General features: G+C 32.9%; 1 protein-coding gene across 1 annotated transcript; it reads left to right on the top strand.

Annotated features, from left to right (window-relative positions):
* Positions 1 to 13,559: 13,559 nt before the first annotated feature.
* On the top strand, positions 13,560 to 14,052 carry LOC136419787 (cytochrome c oxidase subunit 7A2, mitochondrial-like). Its single transcript, XM_066406328.1, has 2 exons — positions 13,560 to 13,696; positions 13,751 to 14,052. The coding sequence occupies exons 1-2, from the start codon at positions 13,670 to 13,672 to the stop codon at positions 13,970 to 13,972; spliced, it is 249 nt and encodes an 82-aa protein (XP_066262425.1). The 5' UTR covers positions 13,560 to 13,669; the 3' UTR covers positions 13,973 to 14,052.
* Positions 14,053 to 17,663: the final 3,611 nt, after the last annotated feature.

The following is a 17,663-nucleotide window of genomic DNA, read 5'->3' as shown; positions in this document are numbered from 1 at the left end:
CACGTAATAAGGATAAAATTTTAATTAAAAAGTGCGAATAATTTTCTTCATTTAAATAATTTAGTACAAACACTGGACCAAACGATCTCCAAACTTTCACAAAATACCGATGTTGATGTTTTGTCTCCATAACAGAATGAGGGTTTTCATCGACCCAAATATGGTTATTGTGAAAATTGATTATTGTATTGTTTGTAAAAATAACCTCGTCAATAAATAAAATATTAACAATAAAGTTTCGACAAGTTTTTCTAACAGGAATCTACAGAAAGCAAGTCTGGAATCATAATTCGGAGCTAAAAGAGCTTGTACCGATTGGATATGATAAGGATACAGCTGCTGTTCTCGTAAAATCTTCCAAACTGCAGAAGCATTCATCTTTAACTCCGCTGCTATTGGTCTGGTGCTGATATTCGGATTTTCTTCTACTTTTCTTAAAACACGTTCTTCAACTTCTGGAGTTGTCACTGATCTTGGTTGCCCAGCATCATGTTTTTGAACGTTAAATGAACCAGTTTCCCATAATCGTTGATATAGTTTCGAAAAAAAAAATGTTATGTGATAGAAGCGCACCATTAGGAAATGCCTCTGCATATATCACTGTGCTTCAGCAGCATTGCTATTAGCACGACCGTATCGGCCATCTCTGAATTAGTATAAAAAGACATTTTTATAGTAAGAAAGAATGAGCACAAACTAGCAGCACAACAGTTAACACTACTAAATAACATTTGCAACATTACATTTCCTTGAATATAAAGCAGTAACAACAACAAAGACAGCAACACTGGTATTCTTTTTGTAACACCCTGTATCTCGAAAACGATGTGTTTGCGAACCCATGGTAATAGGAACTTTTTTCTTAGAATGGGCCAAAGAATCACACCCTTCGTTTCTGAACCCTTTTCTTTAAATACCCTGTATATGGATGGCGAGGCAGAACAGCATTGAGCCACTTTCGAAACGAGGGGTTCTAAAATAGCGTCTAAAGTATAAATGTTCCAAAAGATAGTGTCTGTTCTCATACTTACACATTAAATCTACACATAGACCATAACATAAAAAATACTTTACAATGTATGGTGTTGTAACATAAAAAACTATATCTTTGTCTATTTTTCAGGAGTATACCACTTGTGAAAAATTCTTCCTCGTTGAGACTCTTATCTTTGCTATGTGTTCAGTAGCATTTAACTTTTATACATCAAAATGGATCTTTGAAGAGAAAGTCGCCATCGGGGCTCTAACATTTGTAACCTTCTTCTGTGGATTCCTAATGGCAAGATTTCGTGATTGCAAAAAACCTGTGGATGTAAGTTTCTTTCGTGTTCGGTTATACCTAATTCTGAATTGGTTTAATTTTATTTCATATAATTCCGCTAACAAGAATACTACTCAAAAACTATTGGCTTTGCACCGGGCCATTGTACTTCTACGAGTGACATTTTGGTTTTTCGAGCTACTTTTTATATTAAATCTTGGGGCCATGATATAGTACGTAGCTGGCAACCCTCGGACGAACATATGTTGCATGTAATCTGGTTGCTTTATACGACCATGTTGGAGGCGATTATAGACTACTGTCTAGAAAATTTGAAGGCCGTAAGTATATCATAGTGATATATTATAATATATATAAAAAGACTGTAGGTGGGGTAATCTATTAGAAATGAATCAAAGCCGTGTTTTAGACTTTTTAGACTCCAAACTTGTGCCATATACGGAACTAGCTTTTCACACCCTAAGCCCTTAGTTTTTTGTCTTTTGTTAGTCTCTAGTGTTTTATTTGTCAACAACAAAAGTAACGTATTTTTCACATTACTCCCACATGTTCTTTTATAGTCTTCAAAATAATGTTAAAACACCAAGAGCAAGAAAATAACAAAAAATAAATAAACAGAACACGAGACTAGATTTTAAGATACAAATTATCAATAGCGTATCCCAAAAATATTCAGGATGTTAAAAGACCAATAAAAATTTTTTAATATATTTTCACCCCCATGAAAAAGTCGAGGCATGTGCCCATGTATCCTCCATCCGTACCTTATCTAACAAAGTCTGACTTTTCCGATAAGAAAACTATATTATCATCCCGTTTACGGAAAGTACTGAAATTGCTTTGAATTAATACTGTATACCTGGTATTTGTTAAACATCTAATTATTAAGGGTTTTTTATAAGTCCTTTTACATAATAAGTATGTCGGAATAGTGTAGGACACGTTTTCCAAATTTGAGGACAGGTATTTTTTTAATAGCCAAATAATGAAAAGACAGACTAGCGAATTCACTACCCCACGACCGTTCTTCTTCCCATCAATCTATTAACTGCCTGTTCTTTGTCCCTGTTGTTTTAACTTTTTCAGTTCTAGTGTGTCCTTAAGAACCGTGGGAAAAGTACCTGTTAGTCTCTATTACAAAGAAATCAACAGTTTAATGTCGCCGAAAAAATTACCACACATGGTCACTTAGGAGCATCGTGATATTAATGACCTTGCTCAACAATGCTCTTTCTTAAGGAGGCTCTGTCAGCCTACCCCTCATCTTATTGTCTCTTCTAATGTCAAATTTGCAAAACTTAAGAACTAATAAATCTCCGACAAGGACATATATGTTATTGGAAAAGGTGTTAACGAATTTAATAGTACACAGGAAGTTCTATAAAAAAACAGTCCACTTTTTGAATATCGCAAAAAATATTGCCCAGAGAAAACTAAATTATCGAAAGCATCCTGCGTCTAGGAAATAAAAAAAGACCCGAATTTTTCTCAGGCTATCCATATTCGTTATAAAAAAATTACCTATTGACGTAATTCGAGATTAAATTCCATGTCGGTTGTTTCAGACAATTTTGATTATTAGATATTTTATAACAATTTAAACTTGAAACTCTTGGCTTGACATTTTATTACCTTTTCAGCAACAAGAAGAATCATTGCAACATTCTACGTCCACTGATTCAAAACCTAAAGATTATATGATGATTGAGATGATAGTGTAAAGCACCCCGGCTTACGCATACGTATTATTATATCATATATGTATTAACCTCTTACATTATTTCTTGTACTATTTTCTCATGGAAACCTAAGGACAATATTAGAACTTAATTAGAATGCATGTCTACGTAGAAACACAATTCCTTTGTCTAATATAAGCAACCCATCAAATTGTAATTAGCTGAGACTCAAAGTCTCAGTACTGTTTAAGGTTCAAACTACCCTTATTAATGTACTTTAGCAAAGTCCACGTAGATATCATGTATATAAATAGGGCAGTCAAGCAGTCAAGCTGATAGTCCAGCAGAAACCTTCACGACTCATCTTCACAAAACACTTACATAAAAGGGTCTTTACGCCTCGCTCCCGCTCTTGTATTATCGAGAAGTTAATAAAGTGTTATATTTTTGACTCGCGTATAGTTATTCCAACCCGGCACATTACAATAGTACTCAAGGAAACGTAATTAGAATTTGCCTAATATACCGCTGATGAATATTTGTGTTATAAACTTTCATTTAAAATTTATTTTAAGAGCAAGAAATATAAAATTAAGACTTATTTAGGTCTCTGGATTTAGGGATCTTGTAATTTTTGCTCTTACCTATACGAACAATGACAACATCGGTACCTGTCTTATACTTACTATATAAATATAAATATATATATATTACATATATAAATAAAGCACTGATAACATTTATATTTACTATTCATTATTAATTATAATATGATATACAATAAAAATAATATTACCCGATTTGACAATTTACTAGACTGATTATGTAGTGTACCCATCGAAAGCTATTAGTAACGCAATATTCTTAGAATAAGCTACATCGATTATTAATATTTTTTCATCCAGATTTATTTATCTTTTCCATTAAAAGGCACCATTAGTATAAACAAACTCAACCTTTATCTCAATAATAAAGTAATTAAGACAACCAAAGGTTAGCTTGGAAAAATTCAACAAAAATTAAGATATTGATGCAAAAAATCCTCCTAGTTGGTAAATTTATCTCCAATAGATATAAATATAGGCATAAGCCAGTTACAGGGCACTTCCAATACAGAATGTACAGGATGACTCACCAATGATAGAACACAGCCAAAATTTAGGCGTCTCCTGTAGTATTTGCAAATTCTCATCGCTTCCAGCTATTTTTCTCTGTAGAACTAAGGTGCAAGCTTAGCTATGATATACAGGGTGTTTTTTTTTGGGGTGCCTATCATTGCTATCTCCGAAACGGTGAGAGTTACAACTTCGGTTAAATTAGACTAAATTGGCCCCTTATGGAGCTGATTAAGGAAACCGCTGCAAAGTTGCCACATTTTCAGTAGTTTCCTAGATATTTGAAAAAGTATGAAAATGGTCCAAAACTTCAATCCCTCGTATTTCGTATACTATTTGTGACAGAAAAAAAGTTGAAATTACAAAGTTTCATAACTTTTTACTCTCTACAAAACGACATATCGAACGTCATTGTACAGCTTTTAGTAACTAAGTAATCGGTATCAACTTCATTATTTTAAATACGGACCTGGAATTTTTTTTTCATATTTCGAAAGCGCTTTTTATTCCTGATAGACCCATGTATAACATGTTTACATTTATTAACATTTCTACCCGCATAATTCCTCATCAGACTATTTTTTATTTACGTTTTTAAACTACATTACGTACTAGGTCACTATGGAAACGATTTTCTAACAAGTTTGACATTTATTTGTCAAATAAAGTTATTTTTAGATTTATTTTCCTCTTTTATCATTTATTTTCGGGCTTAGCTCATAAAAAAGTAAATTTCAATCATGCAATTTAGTAACGACGAAAAAATGGATATGTTAGTTGTGTATCTGCGAAGTTTTCGTAATGTTAAAACTGCTTTCGAACAATATTAGAACTTGTACCCAGAGAGAAAATTTCCCACATCAAAAATCTTCGCGAAATTGGAAAGAAACTTACGTGAGTACGGCTCTTTTGTTAAACCTAGAACGAATCCTTACGCCACAAAAGCTGGGGAAAATCGGGAAATTAATGTTTTAGGTAAGCACCATAAAGTCGTAGTAGTTTTAGTGGCATTAACGAAAACGCTAATAGCTTATAAGTCAAACAAATATTAATTCTTTCTGCTTCTTTATTGTTTTGTTTTTCAAGATTCACCAATTTCAAAAACTTTAATAATAATGACGTATCTCTAAGGGAAATCCAGCAAGAAACTAATGTATCTGTGACATCGGCTAGAAAAATCTTACGTCAAAATGGTTTCAAACATTATCGAGTTCGAAAAGTCCATCATTTGAGAAGAACTGATTTTGTTAGGAGGCGCACATTTTGCAGATGGTTATTACGTTCACGAAGACGTGATACGAACATCTGTAAAAAAATAATGTGGATCGATGAAAGCCGATTCTGCAACAATGGTTAGTTTAATAGAAATATCCATTATCATTGGACCCAAGGAAATCAACATCTTCATAGAGAAACGGCATTTCAGGAAAAGTTTGGGATTAATGTGTGGCTTGGAATATTGGATACCAAAGTTGTCGGTCCTTTTTTCTTCGAAAATCATTTGACTGGAGATATGTACCTACATTTTTTGGAAAACGATTTTCAGGATTTGCTAGATGATCTTCCCTTAGATGTTTTTGCACAATTTCAATATTTTCAACAAGATGGGGCTCCCGCTCACCGCGATCGTCGTTGCGTGAGGTTTTTGAACCGCTTTAAACCTAACCGCTGGATAGGAAATAACGGCCCAATATTATGGCCACCTCGTTCTCCCGATATGACTCCAATGGATTTTTCTATTTGGGGAATAATTAAAGACAAAGTTTAACCCCACCAGAAAATATTGACGACTTAAAAAATAAAATTATCTTTGCGTGTCAAAGCATTACACCCAGAACACTTAGAAGCATCCAGAAAAAACTAATAAATAATGTACGGTTATGTCTAACGGAGAATGGGAGACACTTTGAACATTTAGGATGATTATAGGTTAATAAGAAAGAGTACGTAGTGTAGTTTAAAAAGGTAAATAAAAAATAGTCTGATGACGAATTATGCGGGTAGAAATGTTAATAAATGTAAACATATCTGTCAGGAATAAAAAGCGTTTTCGAAATATGAAATAAAAATTCCAGGTCCGTATTTAAAATAATGAAGTTGATACCGATTACTTAGTTACTAAAAGCTGTACAATGACGTTCGATATGTCGTTTTGTAGAGAGTAAAAAGTTGTGAAACTTTGTAATTTAAACTTTTTTTCTGCCATAAATAGTGTACAAAATACGAGGGATTGAAGTTTTGGACCAGTTTCATACTTTTTCAAATATCTAGAAAACTACTGAAAATGTGGCAACTTTACAGCGGTTTCCTTAATCAGCTCCATAAGGGGCCAATTTAGTCTAATTTAATCAAAGTTGTAACTCTCACCGTTTCGGAGATAGCAATGGTAGGCACACCAAAAAAAACACCCTGTATGCAGAATATTTCCAAAAATGTGGGCAATATCTTGGATATGAAAAGTACTCGTAAAAAGATTGTACTTACGTTTATAAGGTGATTTCCAAAAACTTACCCCTACGGAAATACAGCCCTTCAAAATTTGATGGCGAAAATGGTATTTTCTAAAAAACTTTTTTTCCAGTTGATGAAATTTAATGAATTTTAGGTCATTTGTGTATCATACAAAGGTTAATAAGATAGGATTTAACATTTTTTTCTACATGTTCAGAGGGGTGGAGGGGAGGCTACCCTCAACTTTTTTACCCCTAAACTTTTAAGATCTTGGATTTTTTTAAACCGTAACGTGGTTTATTAGATTTCCGGCATATCTAACTAAAAAAAAGGTACTCTTGGCTGATACACGCAAACTGAACCGTTTTCCTCAAAAACAGCATTTTGTAAAAGGATGTATTTTACAAAAATCAAATTTTACAAACAAAATTACAAAAAAAATGAGAAACAAATTTGAATATTCATAATGATTCAACATGAGCGCCATTAACTCTCGCACATTCTTGAGCTTGACGTATGGAAAACTGTTGCACTTTCTACAATACCTGAACGTTAATTCTAATTTGATGACAATGAAAACTTCTTCTTTTTAATAATTCTTCTCTGTTCTCTACTGGAGTGACATATACTAAACTTTTTAAATGTCCCCACAAGTAAAAGTCCAAAGGATTTAGATCTGGAGAACGAGGCAGCCAAACAACAGGACCTCCACGACCTATCCATCGGTTCGGAAAAACATGATCTAAATATCTTCGTACTTCAATACTGAAATATGGAGGAGCACCATCATGCATGAATCACATATTACCACAAGTTTCAAGAGGAACTTCTTCTAATAAAGCGGATAGTGAATTTTGAAGGAAATCCAAATAATGTAGTCCATCCAACCGCATTGGCAATACGAATGGACCAATTAGAAATTGTCCCAAAATTCCTGCCCAAATATTAATTGAATTGAATTGGTGCTGATATTTGCCAACAATAGTCGAATGAGGGTTTTGAGCGGACCAAGTGTGTAAGTTGTGCGAATTAATGATGCCGTTTCTGGTAAATCCTGCTTCGTCAGTGAACAAAATATTTCCGATAAAGGTATTTTTATTCGTGTGTTGTTGTAACATCCAGTTTGCGAATTCTAATCGACGTGGAAAATCATGGTGAGTAAGTTCATGAACTTTTTGAACATGATACAGATGCAACAGTTGCTCTTTAAGAATGTTAAATACCGTCTTCTCAGAGGTAACAAATTGGCTTGCTGATTTTCTAACGCTAGTTGAAGGATTTTCAAATACGGCATCTAATATGTTTTCTTCCAGCGCCGGTCTACAAACAGTTCTTTGGACTCCGGCGTCTTTTCGGATAATTCTTTATTTATGATATTTTCAATATTATTTGCGTAACTTACAAGATAACTTTCATATTTAATCAAATCCCCGAAAAAAGAATGCATAAATATGACTCTTTATATTGATATTTTAGATGTCACCGTGGTAACTGATACAAAAAGTAATAGGATTTTCTACTTTCTTTAAAAATCTTAATTTTCAAGGAAAACTTGTACATTTAGGTATAGGAAAGTATAATAGTTTTCGATCGGTAATATTTCAATCTCATAGTTGGAGTAATAAACTATAGGGTGTTCCATTTAAATTAAACAAGTTAATACATTTCAAAGTAAATACATATTTCAATTTATGTTTTGGACACACTGTTTAAGATATCTAAATTTTCATGACTATGACATGAAATATGCCTCATGTCTGAGGTTTGATGTGAATTTCGGCTTACTCCAGTTTAAACTTCCTTTAAAGTAAAATTTTTAAACTTGTACTACATTTTTACAAAATCTCAATTATTTCAAAATCCTTAAGGTTTAGGGTAGGTAAATCTTAATCAAATTTACATCTATTTTTCTCAAGGAATCTAAAACGGTACTAATATATTGAGTGTTCCATTTAAAAAAACATAACTTTGATATTTTTCAATTATTTACAACCCCCAGTATAAAAGTAAAATAATTTTAGAATGTACCTCTATATGAGTTCTACACATCGCAAAAAAGAAAAATTCTAAATATTAAATACTCTAGCTGCAATATTCCGTGTAGCATGACGTGAATAATCCTGTATATATCGTTGAAGAGGGTTTAAAATTGTCTATTTTGTTAAGCCATGGCCACCTATGATTTATATTTGAAAAAATGAAGTTGTAGCAATTTATAGGAAAACGGTGAACAGCAGAAAAAAATTGAGTACTCTATTAGATTGTTCTTAAAAAAGTGCTATAGTAATGTTTTTACGCAAAACCAATATTTTAATAAATAAGAAAGTTATTGGCGATTTTCAAAATGGCCAAAAATCAAATAACCTTCTGTATCTTAGTGGGCTGTAATGATATCGGGAAACGGTTTTTGGCATTAAACATTTCTCAAAAATCGAGCCCGTGACACCTAAATCAGTTTTCTTCTATCTAGTTAAGAAATAGGTTTTCCCTGTCAAAACACTCTAAATTGAAACACCCTGTACATACAGTCAGTCCCAAGAGTCTACGTACACCTTAGAAAAATAGAATTTTTGGGTATTATGAGAAAAAAATATTTGAACAAGAATTTTTATTTCAGAACAGTCTTATAATGATAAAGGAAATATTATATTTGTTGAAGTTAAATTTGCTCTAGAGTCCAAATTATTTATTTTTAACAGTTAAATCTTAAATTGGCACATCCTAAAAGTGTACACACAGTGAAAAGGTTTTCATGTGAACTAGTTCTAATCTTATTATTTTTTACGAAATTAATATACAGGGTATTTCAAATTCAACCCTCACCATTGGGATCTCGGAAACTAGAAGAGATATGAAGAAGATTAAATGGGGGCAAAGTTGCGTAATCTAGCGCTTGATCGAATACCATTTTCAAAATTTTAATTTTCCGAGTACTTCCGAAGATATCCGAGAAAAACTAAAAATTGGAGAAACCATTTTTATTTTTTCTTAATGTTATTTGACAACGAAGGTCAAATCCATAAGCACATTTTCATTGCCACTTTTTCGCACTCACAATACTGTTCTGTGCGGCTGTTGTCTTCCCGGATATACAGTTAGGTGCAGAACTGAGTCAATACTTATAAAATTCGTATTAATGGTGGCATAAACAAAATATCTAACAAGTATTCAAAGGAAGGCTTTTATTTTCAAAAAGTACATTAACATTAACATTAAAACCATACAAAACATTTGCCGAAAATAAATGGGGTACATCAAATAATCCTAAATAACATTGGTTCAGTTTTGCTCCACTAATATTAACATTGAACACTTTGGTCGACATTGACACTAATATTTGGTCCAGAGACCTTTAGCTTTTTTAACAGGTAGTAGACGTCTTGGCATGCTTTTTGTTAGTGTTTCACAGAAATCAGGTGGAATTTGGTCCCATACTTCTTCTATTCTCTCCCATAAAACTTTAAGTGAAGATGGTGGCGAATCGTAGTCGTCGACCAGATGATATTTCACGTAAGCCCATAGATTCTCAATGGGATTTAGGTCGGGACTTTGTGCCGGCCACTGCAAAACCTGAAATTTTTGGGTACCCAACCATTCCTTCACAGATTTTGCGGTATGCTTGGGGTCGTTGTCTTGTTGGAAAATTACTTTGCTAGTGGGATAAGGCATATTATTAACAGTATCTATTAGGTGATCATTTAAAATGGCTTTATAGATGTGCTGGTTCATTATCCCATCTATTTTCTTCAATGGGCTAACCCCATATCCCGACATACAGCCCCAAGCTTTAATATTTCCTCCCCCATGTTTCACCGTCAGAATGAAATCTTTTAGTTTCATGGATTCTCCCTCTCGTTTCCAGCTCCAATGTCGACCATCTGTTGCATATCTGTTAACTTTAGTTTCATCAGACCAAATAACCTTCATCCAATCCTTCTCGGTCCATGCCTCATATCTTTTTACAAAATCTAGTCGTGCCCTAATATTCTTCTTAGAAAGTAGGGGTTTCTTCTTCTTCTCCACAGCAACAAGTTTGGATTGATGTAAAGCTCGTTGGACTGTCCATTTGCTCACCGATTTCCCAGTATCCCCTCGCAGCAACACGGCTGCTTTGGAGGCCGAAGAGGCTTCACCACTGCCCAAATATCTAATTACTCTTCTAGTATCTTGCACAGACATCTTTTTTGGTTGGCCACCTTTATTTATTTTTAAGGAAATTTTGCACTTATTTTTTACCCTTTGTACTGTGGATTGACTTATATTTAATTGAAATGCGATTTCCCGTGTGGATCTTCCATCAATCAGTGATTTTTTAATTAGTTTTCTTTGAAACTTTGAAATCGGCTTCATTGTTTAAAGATTTTGAATTATGATGTTTATTAACGGAGGATATGCGATTAAATGGTTCGTACTCGTCTATATTAGCTGCACACTGCATTTTATGGCGAGTTTCTACTTGTTTGTCGACTAGTTTCTCGATCGTATCGTTTTTGTTCATGGCTGGAATTTGACGGTGCAAAACTGAACCAATGTTATTTAGGATTATTTGATGTACCCCATTTATTTTCGGCAAATGTTTTGTATGGTTTTAATGTTAATGTTAATGTACTTTTTGAAAATAAAAGCCTTCCTTTGAATACTTGTTAGATATTTTGTTTATGCCACCATTAATACGAATTTTATAAGTATTGACTCAGTTCTGCGCCTAACTGTAGCTCAAAATACATTTGAGCTGTTTTCGTACTGTTCATATCAAATTTGTATTAAAGTCTTAACACATCTCGTTTCTCTTCATTTCTGAAGCTCGTTTTCATTGGAAATTTGCACACGCTCTAAGCTCGTTTGAGGAGTTCTGTCATATAGCGCGAACAAAAGAAAGTCTTTTAATAGAGTCAAGGCCAACTGAGTAATATTTCTTTTTATTTAAATATTTCGGCTTTTAAAAAAGTAAATTGTAAGAAGTTCTATATCAATGAATTTAGAATGAAACGCACTATTTTTTTGCCGAAAAATCCAATATAGCGCCCATAAGAAAAAATAAAGTTGATAATGGTAGCCGAAAGACGAACCGCCGGATGGTAAATCTGAATGTCATCGTGTAGCTGAGAAAAAGTGGCAGTGAAAATGTGCTTGTGGATTTAACCTTTCTTGTCAAATAACGCTAAAAAAATAAAAATGGATTCTCCAATTGTTAATTTTTCTCAGATATCTACGGAAGTGCTCAGAAAATTAAAATTTTGAAAACTGTATTCAATCAAGCACTAGATTGCGCAACTTTGCCCCCATTTAAACTTCTTCATATCTCCTCTAGTTTCCGAGATCCCAATGGTGAGGGTTGAATTTGAAATACCCTGTATAGTTTGTCCATCTTGTAAAGCTACAATAGTTTCTAGGCATACATAGAACTGACTAAATTCATGCTAATTTAAGGGGTGATATCATTTCATGCTCTCTGTAAAGCATCTTTCGAGGAATTTTTGTTAGTAATTTGATATTTTCGAATTCTTCTTTCTAATTCGTCCCGAACATGCTTGATAGCTTTGAGATCGGGCGATTGTGGTGGCGAATGAAACTGTATAGGCACGTTGTGAGATCCACGTCTTAATAAACCGAGCTGTATGTTGAAGGATCCAATCATCCTCCGAGCAGAATATAGTTGCAGATGGTTTAAAATTTTCCTGTAATATAACCAGATAGAGTTCTTTATGCATTATTCCATCAATGAACACCAAGTTGCCTACTCCACTAGCCACAATCGACCCTTCACCATGCGTTACGGTTGCCATTAAGTTTTTGGTTTTCAGTTCTTCTTTTTTTTTCGTCATATTTTTCCCCTCTCATCACATCCAAAAATGTTAAACCTATTCTGGTCAGTCCATAAAACTTTTGCCCAAAAATCGAGAGTTTTGTTCTGGTCTTCCTTAGCGAACGCAAATCGTTTTTCTCTGTTGACTTAAGAAATCAGTGGTTTCTTTCGGGGCACTCTTCCATTAAAACAAAGGCGATTTTTTTTAATTCTTTACAATCTCGATCACTTAATTTTTTGGGACAACCTACACGGGGGGTTTATCAGCAAGATAACCGTTTTTAATAAAATTTTTAAAGATTGTTTGAACTGTGCTGGGCGTTTTAAATACTTATTACTAATACTGTCGAATATAATGCTATGTTGTATTATACAATAACAAAGGAAGCAACCTCTACGATTGACAGGTTTTAACCCATTAAAGCCCATAGGCACATAAATGTGTCAAAGAATTTTTTTTTCCAAAAAATATATGAACTTAGCGCTTCTAAATATATGCGAAGGCATTCTTTGTGATGTGCTTGCATTACATAAATTTTTATTAAAAGTTATAATTAGTAATTTTTCATAAATTGGTAAATATGCAGTGCGATGCACAGCTATTATCATAACGTGTTTGCATTGTAATAAGTAATTTATTTTGTTTACTTGCACTGTTTTATAACATAACAATTTCCATTTTTCTTACACTACACACCTTGTTCGGCAGTCCTATAAAAATAAAATCAATTTTTGTTTACATTAATGTGCCACCATTTTTTTTGTACTTCCAATTAAAATAAAACTGAAATATGCATTAATACATCTAATTAGTGTCTATGGTTCTCCATGAACGTAGTTTTTGTAAGAATTTAACAAAATAAAAGTTATGGGCACTAATGGGTTAAACAAATTTCGTTCTTTTGCGAGTTTAAACAATTTATTAGGAGCAAGTTGAAACTGTACTTAGACTTTTGAGAGGTGCCTGTTTTAAAAGTTGAAAATGAACAAATATGACACTAAAGCAAATTTGAATTTAGCATACGTTTTATCTAACATTTTAAAACAGTTTTATATTAGAAGTCGGCAATTAAACTCTGTCTTTTTTTAATATTATTCAAAAAACCTAATTTTTTAAGGTGTACGTGAAATTTTGGGACTAACCATGTACGTACAAACCAATATAACCAATGCCACTCCGACAGAGATACTGTCTTAATTAAAGACTGCAATACGTATGTAATTTAATACAAAATTAGCTTTTGGCATTTAGATTAAATTAAATATAGCTTGGCCAGAAAAGTCTAATTAAAAATAAATTCAATAGCCGATTTGTTTCATAGCGTACCGATCAACTATGGCATCAAAAAGCTCGTTAGTGAAGGTGAGATTTACTCAGTGAATTTTAATATGGCAAATAAGTAAATAATAATTGTAGTTGTGCCAATTAACTCGTACCTACAGCACTGAAGCCAGCAGGGCTACAGTTAGACAAGCTCTACAGAAGAGGCAGCAATTGTTCCAGCAAGATAATGGTGTGCCAGTCCATCTAAAAGGCGGGTACTTCGATAGTATTTTATATAGGGGTACCGTTGTATCTGCATTTGCTGGATTTGTCTATTCTCTTTATAGCTATTACCTAATAAAGTATAGGAAATGAAGCTGTTACTTAATTGCATACGTATGTATTTCTGGTTTGTAGTGAATTGTTAAACATTATCAATAAAAAAATCATTTGTTTCATGCAGTGTTACAGTATTTTTATATGTTCATGGGATGAACACCAGCTATACTATTTTAGATATGATACAAAGTTATACTATAAGTATATAGGGCAGCAACGCGAAGTATTCATATATAGGTAACATCAGATCAAGTCGGAACATAGGAATTATATAAGTGGGAGAAGGACGATATAAGTTTTAATATGCCTCCGACAAAGAACAACGAAGTGCATTGAGCACTAGCGCTTGAAAAGGACGAAGTCAGTCTAGATCCAGTTGCCAGATTTTTCATTGTTTCAAAATTTTTACTGATATATAGTAGCAGTCAAAAGTAGAGAAATATTTCTTTTAGGCATTATACTTTCTAAATATTACTTACATTTAAATTAAACTGTTATTATTATAAATGTAAACTGTAGTGGCATAGTTTTAATTAATTTTTATTATAATTCATCAAGCCATTCATATATAACTAAAAAAAATCTACTTGATGCGGTCAAAAGTAGATGAACAAAGTTTTTAACTCAATAATTAAATGTATTCAATCAATATTTTGTTGCATAACCCTTATTTAGTAAAACTGCACTACATCTTCTTTTCATAAAGTCTAATAATTTATTAATTATTTCCTGCTCAATCGAGTTTCAGGCATCTTCTAGTGCACTAAATAGTTCTTCTTTGTTTGTAAATTTATCTGGATAATCCTGTCTTATTTTTTATCTATCATGTCCCAGAGGTTTTCAATGGGGTTGAGGTCCGGACTTTGCGGAGGCCATTTCATTACACTGGCATTATTGGTGGCAAAAAACTATTTAATAATTTTGGCGGTATGCTTTGGATCATTGTCATGTTGAAAAATCCATTTAAGAGACATGTTATCTTCCGCATATGGTAACATAACATCTCTTATTATTTCTAAATACTTGTATCGATCCATTATTCCATTTATTCTTACAAGTGGTCCCATACCAAGTCCAGAAAAGGACCCCCAAACCATCAATCCGCCACCACCAAAAGGCTGTTTTCGTACTGTTCCTATCAAATTTGTAATAAAGTCTTAACATATCTCGTTTTTCTTCACTTCGGAAACTCATTTTCATTGGAAATCTGCACACGCTCTAAATTCGTTTGAGAAGTTCTGTCATATAACGCGAACAAAAGAAAGTCTTTCGATGGAGTCAAGGCCAACTATGTAATATTTCTTTTTATTTAAATATTTCGGCTTTTAAAAAAGTAAATTATGAGAAGTTCTATATCAACGAAATCAGAATGAAACGCACTATTTTTTTGTCGAAAAATGCAATATGGCGCCCATAAGAAAAAATAAAGTAGATGATGGTAGCCGAAAGACGAAACGTCGGATCGCAAATTTGAATATATCATTGTGTAGCTGAGAAAAAGTGGCAATGAAAATGTGCTTACGAATTTAACCTTTCTTGTCAAATAATGCTAAAAAAAATAAAAATGGATTCTCCAATTTTTAGTTTTTCTCGGATATCTCCGGAAGTACTCGGAAAATTAAAATTTTCAAAACGGTATTCGATCAAGCACTAGATTGCGCAACTTTGCCCCATTTAAACTTTTTCGTATCTCCTTTAGTTTCCGAGATCCCAATGGTGAGGGTCGAATTTGAAATACCCTGTATACAGTGGGCCGCATTAATATTCGGACAGTATGGTAATTAAGCATTTGTTGCTTTTAACCTAAGCTGTTTGTGAAATTAATAAATTCCTTGTTTTATAATAAGTTAAATCACACATTCTAGATACTCAAAACATAATTTTTACTCCCCTAATTTATACACATTTTTAATTATTCAATATTAAGTAAAATACTGCTTAAATTTAACCGAGTAAAAATATTCCGACACTTCACGAATTATTACTTTTTAATTAACAATTTTAATACTTGGTAGGATATCCTTTTTGTTTAATTACATATCTCAATCGTTTAGACGTATTAGAAAAAAAATTATTTAAGTATGATAGTGGAATACGTGACTATTCTTCAGTCAATCGTAGTTTTAACTCATTTTTGGATTTTACGGGTGAGGTTCTGGTTTTATGATCCAAGTAATCCCATAGATTCTCTATGGGATTTAGATCTGGTGACTATGGAGGAGGATATAATATTTTTGGGCAATTATACAATAAATATTCCTGTACAATACGCGAATTATGTTTCGGATCATTATCCTGATAAAGCTTGAAACTTTGCCGAATATTCATATTAGTAGCACTTTTAATTAAATTTTCTTTCAAAAGAGTTAAATAATACTTTTTGTCTATAATTCTATCGATGAAAACTAATTCGCCCACTCCAGCAGCCGAAATACAGCCCCAATCTATAACACTTTCTCCGCCGTGTTTCAGGGTTGGTCTGAGATTTTTGACAAGAAGCTCTTCATTGGCTTTACGCCATATAAGTTTATGTCCATCTGAACCAAACATATTGTATCCTTTAGAAAGTATATTCTTTAGAAATGTATTGATTGGCAAACAATAATCTTTTCTTTCGGTTAACATCATAGATATATGGCTTTTTCCGTGGAATTCTACCATGGTACCCATTTTCATTAATTATTCGACGTACTGTAGATGCATGAACTTTCTTTCCAGTTTCTTGAAGCAATTCTGCTGCTAATATTGGAACACTTATAGCAGGATTATTCTTCACTTTCTTCATAATATTGCGTTTATCACGATCGTCCAATAACTTTGGACGACCTTTTTGAGGGATAGATTGTATTCTATCCTCATGCTTATACCTTTTTATGATATCGGCTACAATGCTCTTGCTTAATTTTAATAATTTACCAATTTCTCTACAAGATTTTCCTTTTTCGTGATTATGAATCACAAGTTGGGGTATATCAAACGGCGTATTTTTACCTTTACATGGCATTTTTACAGCTAAAGTAATTCTGCGAGGTAGCGCTTAAAGATATGTTTACAAACATTGTAATCCAGCAAAAAATTCAGCAGAATAGGACGTTCAAACTGCATGACATGTGATGTGTCCGAATATTTTTGCTCGGTTAAATTTAAGCAGTATTTCATTTAATATTGATTAATAAAAAATGTGGATAATCTAGGGGAATAAAAATTATGTTTTGAGTATCTAGAATGTGTGATTTAACTTATTATACAACAAGGGATTTATTAATTTTACAAACAGCTTACTTTAAAAGCAACAAATGCTTAACTACTACAATGTCCGAATATTAATGCGGCCCACTGTATAACAATTATAGTTAAACATACAATGATTTTTAAATACGATGTGAGAGCAATAAGCAAATGTCTCTCTACTCTTGCTTGTCCATGAAAGAATTTTGCCATATAAAAAAATATGATAAGAGTATTGTTCATTTTTTTCTGTAAAATTGCTTTACTGTAGACCTTAAGTGTTCCAAAATATATCTTTGATTTAGTTTATTTTATTTGTTTCAAGATAAATTCGACAAGTATAAATGTTTCTCTACTTTTGACTGCTACTGTATGTACGTTATAGTGATGGATTAAATTAGTTTCGAATTTTTACTTATTTATGAATTATTGTACGTTTCCCCACTATAGCATAACTTAGGTACGTTATTGATGAATATGATGATCTGAGTTCGCTGAT

Source organism: Euwallacea similis, chromosome 3, assembly GCF_039881205.1.
Source record: "Euwallacea similis isolate ESF13 chromosome 3, ESF131.1, whole genome shotgun sequence".
Classification (NCBI taxonomy): domain Eukaryota; kingdom Metazoa; phylum Arthropoda; class Insecta; order Coleoptera; family Curculionidae; genus Euwallacea; species Euwallacea similis.
This window is presented reverse-complemented; position numbering and strand designations above follow the sequence as displayed.